The sequence below is a fragment of the Mus caroli genome, unplaced genomic scaffold (genome assembly GCF_978045245.1).
Source record: "Mus caroli unplaced genomic scaffold, Mus_caroli_1 scaffold_4, whole genome shotgun sequence".
NCBI classification, from domain to species: Eukaryota; Metazoa; Chordata; class Mammalia; order Rodentia; family Muridae; genus Mus; species Mus caroli.
The window spans coordinates 116,962,075-116,987,059 of NW_028227259.1; the positions used below are offsets into that span (position 1 = coordinate 116,962,075).

The window sequence follows — 24,985 nt, forward strand, 5'->3', positions numbered from 1 at the left end:
GTGAGATGCATACATTACTTACAGAAAAGAAAAAAAAAGTTGTTCCTTTTTGTGTTCTGAAGCCACAGAAACCTATTTGGCCCAAACATCCCAGAACACACAGTCTTTGTGAATTTCCTATATGTACCCAGCTGTCACCTGGGCTATGATTTACATCAACTTTTGTTTAAACCAACTCACATTTTTATAAGCACATTCATTTGAAAAGAAACACTTGACCATGAGCCTGATACGTACAAGCACCAATTCTTTCCTGCCCTGCATAGAGATAAGTATCTGCTAAATACCTTAAACTATGTATCCATGCGCAGACTAAAACGGTCTGAAGTGCTGTATGCCAAACAAAGGCAACATTGGGAGATGCTGATGCCAGATTCTTGGATACAAAAGACAGGATCAGAAACCCAAATGATTTGGCCTTGGGGTTAGAGGGAATGCAGATTGCCTGGAATGTATTACTGTAAGAAGGAGCCAAGCCACAGAGTTTCTGAGCCTTCATTCCCTGGTCTGCAAAGTGGGGCTTAAATAATACATACTTTCCAAGGTGGAGAAGGGTCAAAGGATGTATAAAACATTTAGATAGCTCCCAGCACATGGGACTCACTCAGCAAATGGCAGCACTGCCAACACTGCACTACAGCTAACCTTCAGCTGATGCTTCAGATCACAAAGTGATTGTCTCTATCCTGACTGTTCAGTGTCATGCTTGGCATATGGATTGTCAGAGGCATTTGAGATGGATGGATGCATGCAAGGAAGGATGGATTAGTGGATGCATGGATGGGTGCATGCATGCATGGATGGATGCATGCATGAATGGATGCATGCATGGAAGGATGGATTAGTGGATGCATGGGTGGGTGGATGCATGCATGGATAGATGGATGGATGCATGGAACGATGGGTTAGTGGATGCATGGATGGATGGATGCATGGATGGATGAATGGATGGGTGGACGGGTAGGTGAACGGATTGGTAAAAGGATGGATGGATGATGAATGGATAGATGAACGGATGGATGGGTGGACATGTCTGAGAGATGAAGTCTTATCCTGTAACATTTCAGTCCTTCATTATCTCTCCCATAAGGCTGGATCTCCAGACAGGGTCTTTTCAGCCCTTTCTGTTCAACCTCTGAGACAAAAGTCATAGGACATGTCTATCCAGGGACAAAGACTCCCTGGGGATTCTTCCACCCTAGGCTCTGTGGTATTTTGAATGAAAATGGCCCTCATAAGTTTCATAGATTTCAATATTTCATCACCAGGGAGTGGCACTATTTGAAAGGATTAAGAGGTGTGTCACAGCAGGGCAGGGGTGGCCTTTGAAGGTTTCAAAAAGCTCATTCCAAGCCCAGAGACTTTCTCTTCCTGCTTCCTATAGATCCAGATGCATAACTCTCAGCTACTTCTCCAGTGCCAGGTCAGCCTGAATGTCATGTTCCCCACCATGGTGACAATGGACTAAACACCTAAAACTGTAAGCCAGCCCCAGTTAAATGTTTTCTTTGATAGGAGTTCCCTTGGTCATGGTGTCTTCTTATAGCAATAGAACAGTGACTAAGGCAGGCTCACTAGCCTGTGGGAGGACACTCAGTCATAGTACCCATTCCAGGGTTGGTTTCATGAGCTCAGAGTTCATCAAAAAACTCTAGAGGTATAAACGGTCTTTTACCAATATATCTGAGTTAATGTGCCTATAGTGGCCCATTTAGGACAAAGGACAGAGTTTCTTCCTGGGAGAAGAGGGCCTCCTTAGAGTATCTGGGATTGGACAATCAATGGAGCCTAGTGGAAGAAAGGTTTACAGACATCAGTGGATCCCTTTCTAGCCCAGCCATGTCCTATAGGGGGCCCTCTCCTTCCAACCCTACCTCGAGTCTCTGCTGCTTTAAAGTCCGGACTGAGATGACACTGCATTTGCAAATTTCACTTCTTTGGATCTGCACCATTGAGTTTTCACAAATTCATCAAATTTGTGTCAAGAACCTGAGCCCCTAATCACACCAGCGTGGCTCTTGTGGCTGCCTCTGTGAGGGGACCAGCTTGGTTCTCATCACCCAGAAGCTGGCCCACCCTGAAATGGGTGTGGCTGATGCAAAAGTATGTGATGTCAGATGTCTTATCTGTCCATCCATCCATTCATCTATCCCAAATACTTTTGACACTCCGTATGCCAAAGAGTAAATGTGGAGGAGACAGTAGCACAGATACCATGGGGTGTTGTTTTACACAGATGATGGTCACAGAGAGCCCCCAAGAGTCAAAGAAGGTAAAGAAGTCCACCCATTGTACTAGGGTGTGGTGGAAGAAAACCCTGGTGCATGGAACTGACAGTACACAGTCCCTGGAGCAGGGATGCACATGGAATGTTTGAGGAACAGCAGAGAGATCGGTATTACTGTGTTCTGTTCCATTTTCATGCTCACAAGCCTGAAATTAGGTCCTATCTTCTAAAAAAGATCTTTTAACTTCATAATTTGGGAAGCTAGAGGTTCAAACAGCGTGATGTGGGGGTTCTCTGGGGCCTCCCTAATTACACCATATTGTGGCAGGTATATGCATGTGTGCATCCTGGAACTGCGCATGCTCTTGCAATCCTACTTTATGAGCAGTACAATGTATACACAGGTAGACTATGTTAGTTACAATGTACACAAGGTAGACTATGTTAGTTACAATGTACACACATGTAAATTATGTTACTAATATACAGGGCTACCTCACAGGTGTATGTGTGTCTATGTAAACATTGTATTTGACCTGATTTTTTTCCCTCTGTATTCAATAGAAGTTAGCACATGTTTGTGACCTCCTGAAACAGACCCAGGCATTGTGCTGACCTAGCAGAGAACTCAGGGACTTTCCTCACTGGCATAGACAGATTCTCAAGCCAAGGCAAGACTCAGCTCCCATTCCCACCCACACCTCCCTTACCTTCAGCCCCAGCCTCCTTCTTCTTCTCAAAGGCTGCACGCAGACGCTCAAGTACAGCATTGTCACTGGAGCCTTCCACCCGGACTTCTTCATCTAAGACCCAGAAGAGGCCCCCAGCATCCTCAGCACCTCTTCCAGCTGGTAAGTGGACCTGGTGGGAGATCAAGTGTATGCTGAGAGTCGGTTCTGGGTATCTATTCCCAGTCCTCAGGACTAAGCATGTCTAGTGGAACCTGTAAACCTGTCCAGTCCCTGCTCTCGGTACTGAAGCCAAACACGTCTGCAAAGGGTCTGAATCCTCTCTGTCTCCATCTTTAACTCCTGATGACCTTGGACAACCTACTGTACCCCTCTAAGCCTTGTTTCCTCATGCTTAAAATGGAGCCTGGAAAGGTCTTCTCCAGATGCCTTAGGCATTTAAGAAAGGTGTGCCTGTTTGTAATTCCTCCCCCAGACACACACAGGGAGCTGCATGTGTGCATAGCCAGCCTGGCCTCATCACTCTCTCTCTTAGAAGTCTTGGTATTTCATTATACTGAGATCTCAGGGAATATATTTAAAGAGACAAGCACTCGAGGAAAATTTTAGAAAGCATGAACTTGAGTCTATCCATGGCAGACATGGAATTTTAAAGCCAGCCATAGCAACCTTCTGGGAAATCTGTGGGTTTGCATGGGTACATGAGGGAGGCATGGTGAGGTCTAAGTTGGCACAAGAAAACAATGGGCTGAGGAGTGATGGGGGCATGGGGCATGGTAACATCAACCAGCCCCGGGTGACTGAGGCAGCACTTGGTGCTGACTCAGGGGCTCTGTTGGCCTTTCTATTTCCAAAGCTGAAGAAGGCAAGGGATACATCCAAGGTCCCATGATGAGTCCCAGGGGCAAAGCCTAGAGGACCTTTGGACTTCCTCACTGGGGTGAAGATGGACAGCTGGCTTCATCCTCAGGAGAGGCCTTTAGAAGCCACACCTCAGGGCCCTCTGACCACTCACTACCCTCTCCCACCTGACCCTTCCAGATAGACGGACAAGAAAGCCCTGTAGCGAGAATAACTCTAGACCTTCTAACAGGAGTCTTGGCCCAGAGCCTCTCCCTAGGATTATAGAGGAGGACCCTCCACACAGGGAGTGGGGCGCACTGTGACCAGCGGGAACCATGGCAACCATCCTTGGTCAGGAGGAGACAGGATGAAGGAGCGCAACAAGCCCTCCTAAGACAGAAGCAGCGCCAGTGGCAGGAAGCTTCTGGTCACACTCAGTGACAACTACTCTTGGTACGACATTTCTGTGAGGTTATGCCTCCTCAGAGAAACATGCTGTGCCCACTTTGGAGAAGGGCAAAGTGAGGCTGAGAGAAGCAAAAGGATGGTCTTGAGGGAATCAAGGCTAAACCGACTAAGCCCAGACTGCTCCGTAGCCTCAGAACTTTCACACCAAAGAGAGAAGGGCAAAAATAAATAAATAAATAAATAAATAAATAGATAGATAGATAGATAGATAGATAGATAGATAGATAGATAGATAAATAAATAAATAAATAAATAAATAAATAAATATCGGGGTCACAGGTCAAAGGTCAGCAGCAAGGGTGAGCTGAGGTACCCATCAGCAGGTTCTAGGATTGAGAGAGATGTCCATGTGTCTGTCTGCCTCTGAGGTCATTTCCCTCCCTCAAGCCTCTGCAGCCAGCATCTTCAACAGAATCCTGATGGCTTCAGGTGGGCGTCACTGGAGCCCCTGACCAGGCCACTGATCAGCTCACAAACGTCTGAGTTCTTCAGAACTGAGTGTCGGGTCTTAGGTCCCAGGGTGTTTCCATGCCTACACCCCACACCCGTCAATGTCTCCAACCATTCCTGGGGAATCCAGGTGCACAGAGCCTGTAGAACAGGCGTCTCAAAGCCTTATGTATACTGCGGTTCCATGTCTGAGAGCCCCAAGTCCCTGGGTCCCTTCTTACCTGAGAGGGGTTCTGATCCACTACAGCCACTGTCGTTCCCGGGGAGGACTCTGGGAGGTCAAAGGGCACGGGAATGCCTTCCTGAAATTCGTGGGAAGTAACCATTAGTCCCCTCTGTGAGCTCAGTGGTCAGAAGAGGGAGGAAAGTCTCCATCACTAGTAAGCCGTTGTTTCAGAGTTAGTTTTAAAGTCGTCGTGAAATATGCACGGACCCAGAAGTGGACCACAGGCTCCAGTGTCATGTCCAGACCAAAGAGACTTGTGAGCAGTAGCAAAACAGTCTCTGGTGCCAAGGCATCAAGGCAGTTTATTCTATAGACTATATACTGTCCCCAATGATAACAGATATACAAGGATGGGTCTGTTTTCACATGGGATGAAATCAAGGATCAGAAAAGGTGGTTACGTTTTCTAAGGCCACACAGCCAATCTGCCAGCGTTAGTCAGGCTCTCCAACCCACAATTACTCATGTCTGATCCGTGTTGGCTGCAACCAAAGGAATGACTGCAATATGGCTGCTTCTATCACCTGCCCCCGGCACTCGCTGTAGGAGCACCTGTGGTCCCGACCTTGTTGGTCACCCAGGTGGTGGACACACAAGGTGGTCATCTCTCTTTGTTGTCTACTGGGGCTTGTGTATTCCTCTGTGCTGATGGTTTGAGTGTCTCCCTTCAGACGACCAGCATGGGAATATAAAGGAAGGGGCCTTTCTGAGGCAAGTGGGCCCTGGGGTGGCTTACATGTAAATGGTTAATGGTGCGTAGCTCAGAGCATATACCTGTTACTCTGTTAGCAATGGCTGCTGTCCTCCAGAGAGAGCACTCAGCCTTGCATCTGTACACAGCAGCAACTCCTGAGGTGGTTTCTGCACCAACGCAGAGATAGAGGAAGCCAGAGCTGGAGCAAGGTGCTCTATAGGTGACTCAGGCCACCTGGTGTAGATGGCAACCCCACCTGTTTGGCCTCGCCCCTGGTCATAGGCCTGGGAGGCCCCAGCCCAGCTAACACACACCTCTTTGTATCTCTCCAGAGTAGAGACAAAGGTCCTGTGGTAGAACAGCAGCTGCAGACGTTCCTGGGCATAATTGTAACAGAGCTCCTCGAAAGTGGCCGCCCGGTCCTTGCCCTGGTGCCTAGGATTTTGAAAGCCTGGAGTGTCAACCACCATGATGGAAGCCATAGACAGATGGTGGGAGGAGAAGGATCTGGGGAGAGAAGAGAGGGGTTCTGAGCTCACATGGAGTCTGCTAGGTCAAGCCTTCCCCATAGCAGAGATGGAGAAACTGGGGTAGCATTCTAAGGGGATTTGGAGATCTGGCTTCAAATCTTAAGCTCATCATTTACAGGTTGTGTGACCCACTGACACCCACCCCAGACAAGTAACTTAACCTCTTTGATCATGGCTTTCCCCAGCTGTTAAATGGTGACAGGGGTGAGCTAGTCCCCTGCTGCAGTAAAGGAAACCGGGTTTAAGTGTCAATGCCAGCCCTGATGCGAGGCTTTCAGCAAACATGACTTTTCCATCAGTCCCCAAGTCAGAAGCCACCTAATAACGCCCCTCTCCTTCCCCAGGGCACACCGCAGTTGAGAAACCATTTTGTGTATGTTTTATAGAGGTGTTTTTTCCTTAAAGCTTTCACCTCCTCAGATGTTTCCAATGCCTCTGTCAAGGGTGAACAGCCTGGGCTACTCTGATCAAAAGACAAGATGGGATAGAAAAGTTCTGAAGCGGTCCCTAGTGTGCCACCATCCCGCTCTGCAACAGAGGGGCTGTGTGTCTCTGGGGAGTGGTCTGACCTCTCTGATGCCCATCTGTGAGATGATTAAAGGTAGAAACTTTAATCCCAAAGGCTTCTGGGCTTGGAGAATGGACATTACAGCATGCCCAATGCTGTGACTACACAGCTTGCCCTGTGATTGGTGCTCAGCCAAGTCCCCAACACTCATCACCACAGGCAACGTCTGCAGTCAGATCTGGAGAGCATGCTTTGAACCTCAGTTCTCACTTCTGTTTGTGAAGATTTTTCTATCTATAAAGTGGGGTCAAGTGGGAGAGCCACCACGGAGACCACTGTGAGAAGAGGGTGAGGTTGGAGAGGCAGGCACTTGCTAGAGCCCATAACCACCCTGGTGACCTTCCTCATCGAAGCCTCCTATTGTGGAAATGCCTGCCTGCCATCCAGGAGAGGCGGCCTCTCTGCCTCAGTTCACCCCCTAGCTCTGAGCATAGCCCTCCCTTCCTCTAAGCACACTGATCCTTTGCCTTCTAGATAAGGTGTCTGTGCCTCCAATGGATGGTAATTACTCAGAGATAGAGGGAGATGATTCCAAGACCTCGGTGACTGGAGATCCTGGCTGCTCACGGTTGCTACGCAGCAGTTCATCCCTTAACAGGATTCAGAATCCTAATTATGCTGTGAGCTCTTGCAGAGAGGGAGACCCCCTCCCCGTGTTCCCCACGGGCCAAACTGGAGCTGCTCAGTGGGTTTCTGAGGAGGCTGGGCTCAGGACAAACCTGGACTGCTGCCCACAGGCTACCCTACCATTCTGCCCTTCTTATCCCGACACTCAGCAGGAGAAGCTAGAGAAATCAATGACAAGGGCCTCTGGAAGACAGCAGTGGATGGTAGCATCTTCTAGATGACTCCTCCCACCTCTACACCTCCCTGTCTCACCCGAACAGTGGGCTACTGTGAGCAGTAAACACCACAAGGCAGGTCGAATCATTGTGGCCATCCCCAGACCTTAGCAGCTGTCCCTAAATCTGTAACTTTTTATTGGTGTGTGTGTAGGGGGGTAAACATGTGTGTGCATGTGTGCATTGTGTGAGGGGTGTGAACATGTGTGTGCATGTGTGCATTGTGTGAGGGGTGTGAACATGTGTGTACAAGTATGGGGTTGTGAACATGTGTATGCATGTGTGTGCATGTGTGCATTGTGTGAGGGGTATGAACATGTATGTACATATATGGGATTGTGCACATGTGCGTGCATGCATGTGCACATGTGTGAGGGGTGTGAACATGTGTGTGCACATGATGCGTGTGTGTCCATAATGTGTGCACGTGTTTGTATGTACATATAGAAGCCAGAGGTCCTTGTCATGTGTCATCTGCCATTTCTCTTCCCCCTGTTTTTTGAAGCAGGGTTTCCTCGCTCGCTGAACTTGGAGCTCAGTGCTTTGGCTCACCAAATGATCTGCCTGCCTTCACTCCCAACCCCCAGCGCTGGTATTACAGATGTGTGCCTCCATGCCTGGCCCTTTCAGGTGTGGTGAGCTATGAACTTTGTCCCTTTGGCTTTAGTGGGGAGAACTTTGCCCACTGAGCTGCACTCTCAGTCGCTGCTGTCGGTATTTTCACAGCGAAAAACTTATTTCAATGAATTGCTTGCTTCTTCTAATCTCCCGAGGACATGGAGGCTTTAGAGTTGTGGGAACCAGAGAGGTAAACAGACTTGGTGAAGTCACACAGCCAGGATAGGATTTAAGCTCAGCTTTTCCCACCTTACAAAAAAGCCCTTCCTCTGTTCAAAATATGCCGCTCTGCAAGATGGCCCTGGTTTGTTCCCACTAAGCGCTGCAAGAGACATGGCCTCAGCCAGACAAGAACACTGTTACCTGTTGATGAGGGAGACCACCGCCACGAAGAGTTCTTGGTACAGGCCAGAGGCCATCCCCTCTACACACTCCACACCTGTCATCTTCAGCCCTGGCATGGGGAGACAGAAAGGGATTGGTAAATGGAGGTCATGACCTCTCCTGAGGCCAAGGGCATCGATACCAAGTAGCCAGGGTCACCAGAGTAAAGGGACACTCACTCTGTGCTCAAATAATATGCCCATAGTTTAAGGCCAAGGTACAAACATCCATGGTCCATATTATTTTAATCTATGTCTCCATTAAGAGGCTGGGCGTGCCCTGAAGTAAGAAACCATCTGAGGATAGGGCACAGCATGGAAGTGAGTTCATTTGTCTTTTTTCTCTACAAGTAGACACAGGTTCATCTTCAGACTCCATCACTTCACTCCTAAGATTTTACTCAGATGAGAGGTTCTGAGAAATAGAGCAGCCTGGCTTCACAATGTCCTCTGATTGTTTAAATTGGCCAGAATCACTTTGTTGTGATAACTCGGCCATCCAGGCAGAGCGAATGGCCAGAAACCGGGACTCTGTCCATGCAGAGGCTCAAGTCAGGCACAGAACAGTGGCAGACAGCAGCAGAGGGCTCCTCCCCAGTGCTAAAGGACTGGAAAGCCTAGCAGGCCTCAGATGTGACTGAGTTCAGGGTCACAAACACGGTTCACTAAAGCAACTGGCCTTGATGAGGCTGTGCAGCAGAGAGCAGCCAATCACAGCTCTTGACCTCCCACCCAGTCCCCTTCACAGAATTAGAATCCATTGCCCCTCAAGACAAATACTTCTGCTTGCACATTCTTGACAGCCTGCCCACTGCTGCTCTCAAGCCTTCCCTGTCCCTCCTTTATCTCCATCCCCACCCTGGGCTGTTGCTAGGCAACCCACGGCCTCACAGTATTGATCTGAGGCACACAAGTCCCCTGTCTGCTTAATGTCTGTCTCTGAGACCTTTGCTGGACAGACCAACTCAGACTCAAGAAGTGTTGTTTGTCTGTCTGTCTTGAGTGTGTACTTTGCACCTGTCTTTTCCACTCATGCTATAGGCAAGCCATCTGTGTATGTGTGTGCATACACAAACATGCAGTTCATGTGTGTGGTATACTACAAATGAGAGGAGACAGCAGAGCACAGGCCCATGTATGCATTTATGTGCATGCCCATGTATATATTTATGTACACACCCATGTATGTATTTATGCACACATGCATGTTTGTATTCATGAAACAGAAGAGGCATCCATCTTAGGGGATGGTAGACTGCTCCAGGGACCCCCAGGGTCAAGAAGTTTGTCCCCTAGAGCTAGGTCAAACAGACCCCTATTATCACCACAATCCCTGCTGTCTGACAAAGCACTGCTTACAGAGAGTTTGCAGGCTTCCCTGGGTCCTAGGGCTCTGATTGCCTCCATATTCTGCAGGCACAGCCTCAGGACCCAGCAGACTTGCTCTGGTGAGTACAGACCTCTCACCAGCTGCTTATGCCCAATCCAAGATGCCCCTTGGGCTTTCTGTATCACCTCAGTGTCTACCCTAGACCCAGCATTTGCCACCCCATCCCACTCCCACTGCCATGTTTCTGGTCCAGTGTGTTGCCTCTCATCTAGTGGCTGTGTATGTCTGTGTGATGGGGTGGTGTTACATGTTCATGTAAGTGTGTGCCTGTATATACAAATATGTGAGAGTGTTGCATGCATGTGTCTGTGTGTGTTGGAGGTTACATGTTTATATAGGTGTGTACATGCATGCACACATACAGGCATGTATGCACAAGAGTGTGTGTACATGTGTGCATACATGTGTGTGTATGTTTTTGTGTATGTGCATGTGTATACATGTGTGTATGTGCATGTTTGTGTGTATGTGAATATTTGTGTATGAATGTGTGTGCATGTGTGTATGTGCATGTGTGTGTGAGTGCATATAGATGTGTGTATGTGCATGTTTGTGAGTATGTGTACATGTGTGTATAAACATGTTTATGTGCATGTATGTGAATACATGTAGATGCATGTATGCATGTGTGTACTTGCACACTTATGTGTTTGCATATTTGTGTGTATGTGCATGTTTGTGTGTATACATGTGTATGTGCACATTTGTTTGTATGTGCATATGTGTGTATATGTATGTACATGTGTACATGTGTACATGTGCATGTTTGTGTGTATATGCATATTTGTATGTGTGTATGTATTTGCATGCCAGAGGGTGACACTGGCACCTCACTCCATCACTTTGTGCCTCACTTTTTGACACAGGCCTCTCCCTGAGCCCAGAACTCACACAGTGGCTCCCAGGAGAACCTCTGCCTCCTCAGTGCTGGCTGCACTGCTCTGCCCAGTTTTCAGGAGGGTTCTAAGGATTCGAACTCAGGTTCCCATGCTTGCATGGCAGAAACTCCCCCCACTGAGTCACGCCCCAGCCCTTGCCTGTGATCTCTACAGGTTCTCAGCTTCTCCTCCTAGTCGCTGCTCAGCTTTTGACACTTCCAGTGAGCTAGGCAAGCCACACCCAGCCCCATTAAGCCACTTTTCAGCTTCTCTGTGTGCCCTCCATCTTCTCCCCACCTCCCTCTCAGTCCTCAGCACACCAGCCTTGCTCTCATCCCTCATACAGGTAGGTCTGCCTCCCCTGCCTGTCAAAATCTCACAAACACAAAGCCCTGGGTGCTACCTGAGTGCTCCATCTCCCCGCGTGGAGGATCCTCCCAGGGCTCAGTGGCCTCCTTGGTTCCTGACCAGAGTGAACCATTTGACCATAAACACCAGACAGGGAGGAATGATTTCCTGCACATGTGCACAGAACACTCAAAGGGAGTCTTAATGAACATAAGAAAACGTGGGAAAGCATGAGGTGCAGCTACTAGTGCAGCCACGGCAAGATCCAGCCCCCCATAGTGTAGCCTTGAGGACTCGATACCTGAGCAGGTCTCGTTGTCCTGTAGGCCCTGGCGCTGCAGCCCTGACGTCATCTGCTCGATAATCTGCCGTAGGTGGTGCTTGAAGGTGGCGGTGTTCAGTTCCTCGTAGTCACAGCCCAGGGCCTCAGCAGCGTGGTTGGCCCACTCAAACCGCATGAACTGCTTCCGGCCCACTGCACAGAGGATGGAGAAGAGATGAGGGGTGAGATGCCAGACACGGGGTAGCTGCATGCCCAAGAACACCTCAGGGAGTCTCGCCTCTTCACAACCATTTTGCTTTTTTTTTTTTTTTAAGCCATTAAAGATAACATAGAGAAACACATTAAATGGAGATAGGGTAGACTTGGGATATATCCACCTATGTATGTATTTATGTGCACCCCCATGCATTTACTTATGTGCATGTCCATGTATACATTTATATGCAAATCATGTATTTACTTATGTGCATGCCCATGTATGTATTTATGTATACACCCATGTGTCTGTTTATGTGCATGTCCATGTATTTATTTATATGCATATCCATGTGTTTACTTATGTGCATGCCCATGTATATATTTATGTACACACCCATGTATGTGTTTATGTGCATGTCCATGTATGTGTTTATGTGCATACCCGTGTATATATTTATGTGCACATCCATGTATGTATCTATGTGCATACCCATGTATTTATTTATGTGCATGCCCACTATGCTCAGCCCATGTTTACTGAGAACCTTTGACATGAGAGCAAGTCACACATGTCAAATGACAACCCTCTCGCAGCTTACAGTCCAGGCAAGGGGTTGAGAAAGAAGCAAGCAGACAGACAGTTGGTGAGATAATCTCAGGTAGTGCACGCTGCAGGGAGAGACTAGTGTGGACACAGAGAGATGGTGGTTGTGTTAGCGTGTGCTGCTCAGAGGGACACTGGGAGGATATGACGGTGGGCTCAGCTGTGACCAGGAAGGAACCTAGAGACTAGGAGTTGGTAGAGAGGCCCTGGGACAGAAATGAGGAGCACAGCAGGGAGGAGGGCAGCCAAGTGGAGGCCATTTAAAACCACCTGACTTCGTGGAGCTCAGAGCTTGCTTACAAGCAAAAGCTTAAGTAAAAGTGACAAGGAACCGTCCCACAAGAGGATGTGAAGTCATTTCTAAAATGTTGTCACAGTGAGAGAGCAGGGAGGGGATGGTGATAGGGCTCAGCAGGTGAGGGGCTTGCCACCAAGCCTGAAAGACCAGAGTTCAATCCCCAGGACCCTCAAGGCAGAATGCTGGGACTAAGTCCTGCAGGTTGTCTGTAAACGCCACGCAAAGAAATAGATGTTTTTAAATTATTTTAAATTACATGACAAACAGGAACATAGTCAGCCGGGGATCGCAACAGGGCGAGGAGGTGACATTTTCCAAATTCCCTACAGTAGCTGTGGGCTGATGTTGTGACCCAAATACAAATAACTGACTAATTAAAACAAATCACAATGTGCTCCTTTTGAGGGTTCTGTCTCCTTGCAAATGTGTTTCTTTCTCTGAAACAGAGTCTCAGCTACCCCACAGGCTGCCAGGGCCCAGTGGGCCAAGTAGACAACTGAACAATCGAACAATCGGTCTCGGGGAGAAATGGGAACCCTGGGGGAGATTCTGCCCATGACTTTAACCAGCCTGAACTTCGTACCCCCCCACCCCCATCACCACCTTCACCTCTGGGGTGCCAGAGCGGTGGATGTGGGTGGTCTGTGGGTGGTCGCTGTCGCTTAGAGGTGACAAAAGGGACTCAGAGGATCGCCGGACAACACAGAGCCACCGAGTGGAAGAACCCGCAGCCTCTGAAGCCCACCCCATCCTTCAGATGTCACCTAGCACATCCTTAGGACCCGGGTACACGGTCCCTGATGTGAATCGAGCCGTCTATTTCTCTCAGACAAACACGTGTAAAGGGAGACATTAGTGCTCCATCTCCAATGAGAATCATTGTCGGCTGTCACAAGAGAGAAGTAGAAACACATACACGACACCGGGCGCCAGCAGGCCATTAGATTCTAATTAGATCCGTTACCTCAGCGTTGCTGAAGCCGGCTCTCTCTTTCTTAAAAAAGGAGCTGAGCAGGCATTGGAGAGGAGCCGGATGGTCCATTTACCCCTGGATGAGACCAGACCTAGGATGGGGGTGGGGGTGGGGGCGGGAGTGGGGAGGGGACAGGAGGGTCCTGGGAACTCTCTAACAAGAGCCGGCTTCCCCACTGCTGAGTTCCGCGCCCCCCACCCCACCCCACCCCACACCACTGTGAACATCTGCCCTGGAGTCTCTGCCCCCCTACCCCACCCCACCCCCATCCCCTGCAGTGACCTGCAGAGTCTGGTGAAGCTGAGGAGAAGGAGGTTGGCGGTGAGGTTTCTGGGAGGAGTCACGGGAGGCCTGCAGGAGGCGTGGCCAGTAGCCCAGGTGCTGATCCCAAACTCGACTCCTTTGCCTTGGTTCAGACAGGAGCAGCAGCTCCGGGCACCCCAGGAAAGCCAAGGACTCAGAGGAGCCACCCGAGGAGGAGAGAGAAGGCCCTGGCTAAGATCACAGCTTCAGATTACAATTTCCACCACTGCCATTCGCGGATGACCACTACTCAAGCACAATTATGACCTTTGGCATGTCGTGAGAGTTCCCAAGATCCCTTTAGGCTCAAAGTCTGGGTGGAGAAGGCAGGTCTGCCCAGTACACTGTCGCCGCCGTGTCTCCACATGTAAACTCCAGGGGGCGCTCTTGGCCAGGCCCTGGCCGAGCTGGGCACCCAGCTACAGGTCTGTCAGCTGCTTCAGGAAATGGTTGTCTGGTCTTACACCAGGAAAATGCTAGCATTGGGAACCAGCGTCCCCTCTAGGGGTTCAGTTGACTAAAGCTACTTCTCTACTGAAATGGGGTCGTGGGTTATACCAGCGTCTTCTACTAACCCCCTCTAAGGACATTGTTGTGCTCCTCAGAAAGACCCGCACCGAGGTTGGGGTAGGGGAACATGCCCCAGCATCTAGAGGAACAGGGACATGCCTCCATGTGGTCATCAGTTAACAGTAATGACAGCCATTGAGATTTAGGTGGGGCTTACGTGCCAGGGACACTTCTGGGATGCTCACAAACCCTCCAGGAGAGTGTGACCAAGACACACAGTCTATTTTCCTGCCCAGCATGCTACAGGAAGCAAACAGGGTCCTGGCCAGGCCCTGTGCAGCAGCGACTCCGCCATTCTGTCTTCCATGGACGCCGAGGGTTCATTACTGTCACCAGACCCCTGATAAGTCACCCAGGGAGGAACGAGTCCAGGAGTGGATGAGCTGAATGGCTGACAGCCAGCTCTGGCCACTCTGTCCCCTGCCTCCCCACCAAGACTTGGAAAAGAGAATGTACGAGAGTCGCTTTACCCAGAGAAACCAGCCATCTGGACCCTCAGTCCCCCATCAGGACAGCAGGAGATCAAGCTGAAAATAAAACAGAAGGGAGCTGGACAGAGGGGGTCAAGAAGGGGTTGTCAAAGAGAGAGGTCGGAACCAGTTCTGACAGGGAAAGGGTGTGTCTCTCCCTGCCCCCAGCCTGCTGCAGGGGGTTGCCCACATTTGCTGGATGCTCTTCTCAGCATCAGCTAGAGTCCCCAAAGCTGTGCCTGGGGCATCTTCCTGAGTGCGGAGGTCATTCCCCGCTGCACGTTGGACTGGCAGCCATTTCTTTCGTTTCTGGTGTAAAACAAAACCCCTCTGTAGCCAGGGAGCAGGCAGCCCCACCCCTGCTCCCCAGATCTCAGCAAGCCCCTTCTGGTACTTCTAGGCTCATGGCTCATGTGTACCCGTGTCCTGGATCACCGGCTTCAGCATCTTGCCCTCAGCTAGCCAAGGACAGGTTCAGGAGAGGCCACCCGCCTGTCATCACAGATACCAGTGTCTAGCTGGGTTTCACTTTAAATGATGGCAACTTAGGAAAAGGTCCAGAAAGGAAGCCAACCTCTCAGCAAAGCTGCCTTCTCTCCTGCTGTCATCTTGTTTATTCCCCAGAGGCTACCTGCATTTGTCTGAGTGAGGCCAGGCTCAAACCATCAGTCACCTAGGCAGGGCAGAGCTGACTCAGTGATTCTCAGTGGCAACAGAGGCATGGAACAGGGCAGGATGGCCTCAGAGTTGGGTGTCTGTCTCCCCAGAGTTCATCTAACACACTAGAGGAAACAGAGGCTCGGACATGGCCTAGTCTGTAAAGGGAGGGCATGAGATGGGATCCCCAGGTTTATCAGCACAGGCACGCAATCCCAGCCGTGGAGAGGCAGAGACAGAAGCCTGTAGCTTGCTTAGGCAAATCAGAATGCCCCAAGTTCAAAGAGAGGCCTTGTTTCAAAATATAGGGTGGAAAGAGATCGAGGGAAAGCAGCCAAATTCTCTTCCCAGGTCACACACGGAGGAAACCGATCCCTGTACCATACCCCTGCCTGGCTAAGTGTCATCTCTATGGGACTTCTCAGGGCCTTCAAAGCCACTTTTGTGAGTCTCCAGAGGGTGTGTGTGTGTGTGTGTGTGTGTGTGTGTGTGTGTGTGTTTAGCCCAAAGTAACCTCAGGATGCCTTCACAGAGCCTGCAACACTTCCCAGGTCCCATTAGATACTTCTCTGGGAAACTCTGGTTCAGTTGAAAGAGACCCCATGGTTACTCTGTCTCCAGAGCTACCAGGCAGGCAACACAGTAATGAGAGGAGGACTGAGAGGGAGAAGGGCAGGAGTGAGCGCAGATCCTGAGGCTGTAGAGTCTGGGACTCAAATCTACTCTCAGAGGCAAGGTTTGTAAGGGAGAGGGAGAGAGAAGAGGGGAAGGAGGAGGGAGAGTGAGGATAGAGAAGGGAAGAAGGAGAGAGAGGGAAGGGACAGAGGAGGGAGGGAGAAGGGAGAGTGAGAGGGAAGACAGAGAAGGGAAGAGGGTGAGGAAGGAGGAGGACAGAGAAGAAAGGAGGGAGGAGGGGGAAGGAGGAGGGAGAGAGGGAAGGAAGCAGCAAAGGAGGTGGGAGAAGGAGGAGGGAGAAGGAAGCAGATGACAGAGGAGGGAGGGAGGGAGGGAGGAGGGAGAGAGTATGCACACAAGCCGACAATGGCACAGCTATTGTCCCTGCGCACCGTGGGTTCAATTGCTATCAATTACCGTGACCTCCTGCATTTATTAATAACTGAGTTGTTCCTCCTTCCAACAATAGCTGAGCTGTTCCTGAATTACTCAACATTATGGGACTTATTTATAATGCCAGAGCATCTGGCTCCCACTGCCTCACACAGAGATTTACAATTCCGAAGCCCAGAGAAGACTGAGGCCACCTGCAGAGAGGAGATAAGCCAGGGCTGTGGCTCTGCCACAAGAAGGAGTTTGCTCTGGAGACAAAGCCGGCTGGTTCAAATCCCACCTCCACCACCACCTGGTGCCACGCAATGCCCTGAGAAGTGAGGCTGACTGTCTGACCCTCAATTGCCATCTTTCTCAAAATGAGGCCTGCAGAGATCAGAGGGGAGCATGTGTGGAGATGTAGCAAGGCTGTGGGCACCAGCTCCACACCCAAGCCATGACCTGCTCCTCACCTGAACCATCCACCCTCAGAAAAGAGGGATGGGGAGCAAAAGGTCAACCAAGGAAGCATCCGGGAACAAGGTCTCTGTCTAGAAGGGCACAGTGGGAAATGACCCCTCCCACACTCTTAAAGAGCTTCCTGCTCCACCCACAGGCAACATGGCCCTGCCCACCCACATGGCTCCCTCTGCCTTGAAGGAAGCAGGCACCAGCATCATCTCTGCTGTGCACACATCTGCACAGAGAACCATCTAGAAACTGCTGTGGAGTTACACATGCTGTTCTGGGAGGTGATGGTCCCGTGGGAAATCCAGGTGGGGTGACTTCAGACTGACCCCAGCAGGCTTGCTTTGGTGTAAGATTTCTCAGAGTCTCTAGTGTACCCTGTACACTGAGAATTCACAAGAGGAAGGAATAGTCCCTGGGGAGGTCTCCCAAAATGACACAACCAGGGGGTGATAGGTGACAGGGACCCTTCATGGCTCCCACAGGGAGATTGTGGGAAGAGCCAGAGGTCAGATGTCCTAAGACTGTTTCAGCCTAGCTGTGATATCTCAAACAATATCGCTTACTGGGCCTTGGTCTTTTCATCTGTAAAATGGGTTGGCTGCTTTTCCACTGGCCATTTAAGAGTGAAGGCAGACTCGTGAGGTAAAGCCTCACAGGGGACTCAGGGAGTCGTCAGCCAAAGGGTGTCATACAGGATGACAGCAAACCAACAGCAGAGCCTTGAGTGACCTGTCCCAGGTCACTCTGCTAGAAAAACGGACACCAGGAGGGACATCAAACTACCACCTTTCAACAGCCACATGCTCTTTGCAACAGCAGGCCGCCTAGGTCGCTCAATACATCCGTTAGAAACTACTTAATCAGCCACATCAAAGTTATGACCATTATTATAACCATCACTGCCATCAGCATCACCAGGACCCTGATTACCACCATCAGCACCACCTCACAACCATCAACACCACCATCAGTACCATCAGCAGCACTTTGCGTGGGAGTAAAATTGCTTAAGCAGCACTTCCCACCGGGCGACCACTAAGGGACATCAGCTTCCGCTATTATTCAGAGAAACAGAGTCTAAAAGCACAGGGCCTTCTCTGACACGCCGAACCCCAGAGCCCCCATGCTGCTGCCTCTCCACTCACCCCCGAGGTCTGGAGCTGCAGGGAGCTCTGCCTTCCAGCCCCAGCCACTTCGGGGAGTTCATTTTTCAGAAACTTCTAATTGTTTCCATCCCAGAACAGCCATCCCAGCTTAATGAATGAGTTCAATATGCTCAGAAAATGTAGAATAAATCCTTGCCTGTGGCCCAGAATAGGCCTACTGCACAGCTGCTGGGCCAGAAGCCAAGCCACCAGCTGGGACAGGGCGGACAGGCGCAGATTTGGCCTTAAGAAGCACATGGGAAGAGGGGGACAGGGAGGAACTGGGCCTCAGGAGCCCTGGGCCCGAGGACAGAGAGATGGAATTACCCCCTTCCCTAGTCACATGACAGCCCACAGCTGTCCATCTACCGTGCCAAGGAAGGGCTTTGGGTGGGAACTCAGACTTGGCGTCACACGGAGAAAGAGGATGAAACAGCTATGCGGACCCTGCTCATGACAACTCCACAGCCTGGAGCAGAGCTTCCTCTCTGCCTGCATCTGTTCTGTAGGTTTGGTGCCTGTAGGACCCCCCCGGGGGGAGGCAGCCCAAGGCTGTGCCAGCTTGGAACTCTCCTCCCCTGAATCATCTCTGAACACACCACCAGCAAAAGTGTAGTGTGGAGAGAATGAGGTGGTGTCCCCGGGCAGCTGGGGGCCTGACAGCCTGCAGACACAGAGGCTTGGAAGGAAGGGAGATAGGGAGTGGGGAGATGGCGCCCTATGTGATAGCACTTGCTGCTCTTGCAGAGGACCTGGGTTCAGTTCCCAGCACCTGTGTGGAGGCTCGCAGCTATCTATAACTCCAGTTTCAGAGCATCCCATGCCGTCTTCCAGCCCCCAAGGGTAGCAGGCATGCATGTGATGCAGGCATACACGCAGGCAAGACAGTCATACACATAAAATAACTGAAGCAACCAACAGAGCCAAACGAAGCAGCAATGGCAAAAGTGGTAAGAGAAAGGAGAGAGAGAAAGGAGGCTCGATGGGAGAAGAAGGGAGGAAGGGAGTCTAAGTTTCGCTTTGGGGATGTGACAAGTGCCATGACCAAACCCACTTAGGGGGGAGGAAAAGGTACTGTTCAAGACACTGTCTCCCTTGAGAGCAGCAGGGCACAGGAGGTGGAGGGCCTTTGCTCGTTGGTATGGAATCCCTTCGTACTGTTTCTGGTTCTCATAGACACTAATTGTGAGTGGACCCGAAGGGGTGAAAGAGCAGAGAGACAGACACCCTAACCGGAGTGGGGAAGGTGCTGCCTTTTACTCATGCTCCCTCCTGTGCTCAAGATGTCCCCAGCCTAGAGGGCCTCCATGCCTCCGCCTCTCCACCCCTCCGCCCCTCCACCCCTCTGCCCCTCCACCCTTCTGCCCTTCCACACCTCCACACCTCTGACCCTCCACACACCCCCAGGCCTCTGTGACTCCGCCCCTCGGCGCCTCCACACCTCCACACCTCCACGCTCCGACCCCTCCACGCCCCCATGCCTCTACCCCTCAACTGACCTCCCCCACTCCCACTCCCACTGATTCTGCCAGTGTCCGACAGAAGATGGGGTGCCAGGCCCTTGTCATTAGAAACCTCTGTGCAGAGACCCTCTAAGGGTCCCAAATTACAGCCCCATTCATTCAGGGCCTGGCATCTTTATGACGGTGGCGGTGGCGGTGGCGGGGAGGTTGGTGGTGGCCTTGCACTTCACTCTTCCCCACCACAGCCCTACTTGGGCTTATATACGACCGGACTATGCCATATATTAGGCAGTGGGTCAATGCCAAGCAGGCTGGTGAATTTAATGAAGAGCAAATAAATTAAACACACTACCAGCCTTCACAGAGGAAAGAGGCCAAGGCACCTAAGCCGTAGACATGAGTGTCCCCCAGCTTGGCTGACAGGCTGGATTCTAAATGCCACAGTCCTCTCTGTACAGCAATGAGGGTCAGCAGGCACAGTGACACATGGCTCCACTTTCTGTGGAAAGCGACGAGCCCACAGGGTTTGGGGAGCAGACTGATGACAGTCACAAGTTTCCTCACCAGGAAGGACTTCCTACTGATGACAGTCATATCTGGATTAAGGAGACCTGCGGGGCTGTAAATGGTCTGGTTAAACAGAGCCAGTCTCACAAATGTGCTGGCTTGGGCATTACTGTCACATTAGGCAGAGGACAACACTGAGTCCCCAAGGACAGAGAATCACCTTAACCAAGAAGGCAGACTGGTCCCAGGAACACCCACAGCCTCAACTTACAGTTATTCCCCATTCTGCTCAGGTGAACTCCCAAACAGTGTTGTTGGGGACATCAAAGGGTTGTTGGAACCAAGGAAAGACTCATACAAAAGAGTGGTTCTCCGAGCACCCAGAATGCACCTTGGCATGAGCACAGCCAGGCAAATGCAAGGGAACTGTAGAGACAGATCCCAAGGTCAACACCCCGGATGCTGTGGGGTTTGGCATCACAGAACAACCTCTCTGAGCCTTGGTATCTGGAGCTCGGGTCTCCATGGTCGCATGTCAATCACTTTGCCAACCGAGCCACCTCACAGCCCCAGCTCATTTTACTGAAAGAAAACCGAAGCTCTGAGCTTCCCCGCAGCGACCTCTGAACTCTCATGCATGGCACAATTTGCAGGGATCCAGTGGACGCCTCTCAGTTAAGAGCGTCAGTGAAAACTGTCACACTCAGTCACCCCACAAACTCCTCATGATGAGACCCACCTCCCCACTCCCCCGCATCTCCCCACCGGACCATGACCACTGGTTTCAGCTAGCAGGATCCAGCTTTCTGAAGCAGGTTGAGGAGGCAGTCGGGATCCTTGATTAATGAAAATGAGCCTAATATATTTCAGAGCGATCTGTTATGACACAAAGCAGAGACGTTTACACACGACTGTGGATTTTTAATAGCTGATTCTAGAACAACCCATTATGAAATCTTCCAAAGCAGAAAAATACAGTAAATCATGGGGCAGGGCTTCCGAGCAGACCAAGGCGGCTCTTCATAAAATAATGTGGAAGGTAGGGTAGGAGGGGGAGACAGAAGGAATTACTGCCCTAATCATGAGTTAATAAAATATTTATAGACATGGGTTTCTTTCTTATCATCCTGGGCATGTCCATGGGAGGGAAGCCCATGAATGCACATCGGAGGGGATCCCTACCTGTCCCAGGAGGAGAGGGAATTGCCCTGAGACCCTCTTAACCATGGCTTTACACATCAGGTCCTGGGGTCTCCTTTGCAGCTGGAGGCAAAGAGTACTCATTTGAGTTGGGAAGGAGAGGCAGGGTGTCTGCTGGACTGGTCCACAGCTGCCACTACTCATCATCATCATTATCAACAACAACATCATCTACCCCCTCAGCATCATCCCTACCTCCTCATCCTAATCTTCCTCCTCACACACCACCTTCTCCTCTTCCTACTGAATCTGTTCCAGACAGCCTGGAAATCTCCTTCTAACAGCCCTCCCCATTGAGTGCAGCCTGGAGCTGTCAGTCGAGGAGTTCTGGCCTATCAGAGCCAAGAGTTGGTCATGAACTCCAGGGTATTGCCTCTTCCACCAAGTCTACACTAAAGGGAAGACCATCTATGTTTGCCCAAGGACCAGTAGAAGCTATAGAAAAGGATTTGAGAACCCAGAAGGCGACCTACATGGAGGCAGAGAAGGGGACAAGATGACATCATCATGGGGATACCAGAGCCACAGAGTGGATGGGAAGGGGCTCCCTAGAGTCTTCATGGGATGTGGGTGCAGAAAGCCTGCTCAAGACTCCTGGCACCGAGTACTAAGAGGGGAGAGGTTGGGCTCCTATTATTTATATCATCAAGATGGTGGACATTTGTCACAGTGCCACAGCAATAGGAGACACAAGAAGCCGTTACAGCAGACCAAGCAGAAATGTGATCACAGTGAGGGCAGCGAGACCAGAGCATCTGCAAGGAGGAAAGGATGGGGCAAAGATGCCCAAGCCACAGAGACACCAGGGATGTGACGTGACCATCAAGCTGTCAATCATAAACCATGAACAAAACTGACAAGAGCCCAGCATGTATGGCAGGGAGAGCCGTCCAACACATGGGCAGCCTCTGCTCAGAGACTAGGGCTGCTCTGGCCAGCAGAAGCCACTGGCAACTCAAAGTTATTAAAATCACATTCAACCCAGGGATGGAGAGAAAGCTCGGTGTGCAAATGCCTGTTGCATTAGGACAAGGATCTGAGTTCAATCCTTGGCATGCGTGTGCATGAGCCAGGCATAGAAGCCTGCTGCTAACCCAGAGCTGCAGAGACAGGAGGGTCTTCAGGTGCCTCAGCCAGCCTACTATGACCCGGCAGCTTCATACCAGTAAGAGACCCTGTCTGAAAACCCAAGGGGGACAGAATCTGGGGAATCAATCCTAAGGTTTCCTTTGTCCTACACACACACATATATGAATCCACATACTACATACATACACATACTACGCACACATACATACACACATAAACATGCATACATGCACACATATACATACACACACACCACACACATGAACATGCATACATGCACACATATACTATACATACACACCACACACATAAACACTAAACAACTCACAGGTACACACATACATGAACAGCACACACTACATGTACATGCACACACACATGCATACATACACATACGAACACACGGCAAACTATACTCACATACATGCATATAATACACAGCAAACATATACATGCATACCATAGACACATTGCACAATACATATATACCACATACCACACACACATCACACAAATACATGCACACATGTACATGTATACTATACACAGAAGAACACAGATACATACATGCACATACACACATAGAAGTACACTACACACAACACACATATTACATATACACACAGGCACACATGAACATCACATACACCACACACACTACAACACATATATCACATACACATGGACACACATGCACACATTACATGCACACACATATACACATACACACATACCACATACAAATGTACACATACATACCACACACATACATGCACACATATGCATATGCACATGTGCTCATACACACACGCACGCACACATACACAATTACTAACAATTGTAAACTCAACCCCTCAGCCCTGGGCTACATTTCAGGTGCTCTATGGCCCTATGTACCTGGTGACCACTGTGACAGTGGGGATAACTGACAGGGTCCCATCAGTGTGACAGGTTCTCATGGACAGCATGGGTTCAAGGTCACTAAGGAACCCTGAGACACACACCACAGCAGACAGGGCAGGAGGGACCGTACCTTTGCACGCCCCTGCTGCACCCAGGTGGTAGATGGCCGCCAGCACCCGCCAGATGGCTTGCTGCTCACCCTCTGAGATGCCCAGCAGCTCCATGGCACCCCGGAGCTGGGAAAATGCAGCGGCCGCCTTCTGCTTGTCTTCAGGCTGGGGGAGGGGAGAGAAGAGAAAGGCCACGTCATGGTGGAGAGACTGGAATTCACAGCTCAGAGCCGAGGTCAGTCTGCCGGGCACATGGTCGGTTTATGACTGCAGTAAATTACCCACGGTTAAGCCAGGCTGACTTCCGGGAAGGTTGTAAATGTCGTTTGAGTCTGGTTTGGGGTGCAGGGCAGGTTTTATTCATTCTAGAAGGATTTATCGGGCTCCGATTTGCACCGAGCTCTGGTCTGGATGCCAAGATAAAGGAGCCTAGCGTGGCCCTGGAGCCTCTCCAGGCAGAAGGATGGCAACATAAAAGCAGTGGGGTGTGGAAACGACCCTGTGGCAGATCCCAGGTCTAAGCGGGGACACAGGAGATCACAGAGAAAGAGCAGAACCTGGGGCAAGAGCTTAAAAGGTAGATACAGAAACTGATCATGTGATCAGGGTAGAGGGTCTCACATGGGAGCAAGGTGACAGCCATGACTAACTAGCAGAGGTCACACATAGGGACGTGAAGGAGGAAGGCAGGTCAGACCCAAGACAGCCAGCGGTCAGCATAAGGAGCAACAGTTTCCCTCCTCGATGGTTAAGGACTGAGACATGATCCCACTTAGATGTCTGGATCCACAGCAGACATCAATAATCAATCAAGATCCCACTGCAAGCCAATGAATCCAGATTCACTTCAGAACACCACCACTGGCCACCACACCCAGGAGCCAGCATGGGGCTTGCTCGGCACCCTCTGTGGGACAAAGGGAAGTTGCTGGAGGATTTGAAGCAGGAAAGAATGGCCGACTGGGAGGTCCGTGGGTTACTGAGCTTCAAGTGTCTTTTATTTTTTCTCTTTTTTCAGATTAATAGCTCTAATTATATTTGTCTGAATATTAAAATTAATTTTGAAGACCCGCATATGAGCCATCTGGCTGAGGACGCACTGCCCAGAAGTCTGGAAGGCAGAGAAAGTGAGGCGGGAAGAAGAGCCCTTCTGTCAGTAACCCGACACAGCACATAATGAGAGACCAATTTGTACCTGGTCCAAATAGAGAATCTGGGTGACACAGGGCAGGGCAGCCTGTTAGAGCTGACAGGCCCTTGAATTCTGTAGAGTTCCATCACCCAGAGAGGGCATGGCATAGGCCGAAGGTCACACAGCATATTGACAGCAGGGAAGGCCGGAAGGCGTCCCCGATTCCCACCCATACCGATTCTTTTCAACTGAGACTCGAGAGCCTCCTCGGCCAATTGGAACAACATCAAAGCATGCAGTGACATTGAGAGATTCGCCTTGGAAGCGTTTCAATTAACAGCAGAAGCATGTCCCACCTCTCTGTCATATTTCTGGGCCACCACAGAACCACCAAGTCCCTAGCAACCA

At 50.4% G+C, this 24,985-nt stretch overlaps 1 protein-coding gene across 2 annotated transcripts in view; it reads right to left on the reverse strand.

The window, feature by feature from the left end:
* Myo18b (myosin XVIIIB) overlaps positions 1–24,985 on the reverse strand; it is a 208,656-nt gene that overhangs the window by 145,886 nt on the left and 37,785 nt on the right. For both annotated transcript variants that reach the window (XM_085837031.1, XM_085837032.1), the window contains exons 12-17: positions 23,466–23,610; positions 11,456–11,629; positions 8,519–8,609; positions 5,912–6,104; positions 4,899–4,979; positions 2,938–3,088 (exon numbers count right to left, since the gene is read on the reverse strand). In XM_085837031.1, the coding sequence (XP_085693157.1) occupies positions 2,938–3,088; positions 4,899–4,979; positions 5,912–6,104; positions 8,519–8,609; positions 11,456–11,629; positions 23,466–23,610 (835 nt within the window). The remainder of the gene's footprint in view (positions 1–2,937; positions 3,089–4,898; positions 4,980–5,911; positions 6,105–8,518; positions 8,610–11,455; positions 11,630–23,465; positions 23,611–24,985) is intronic.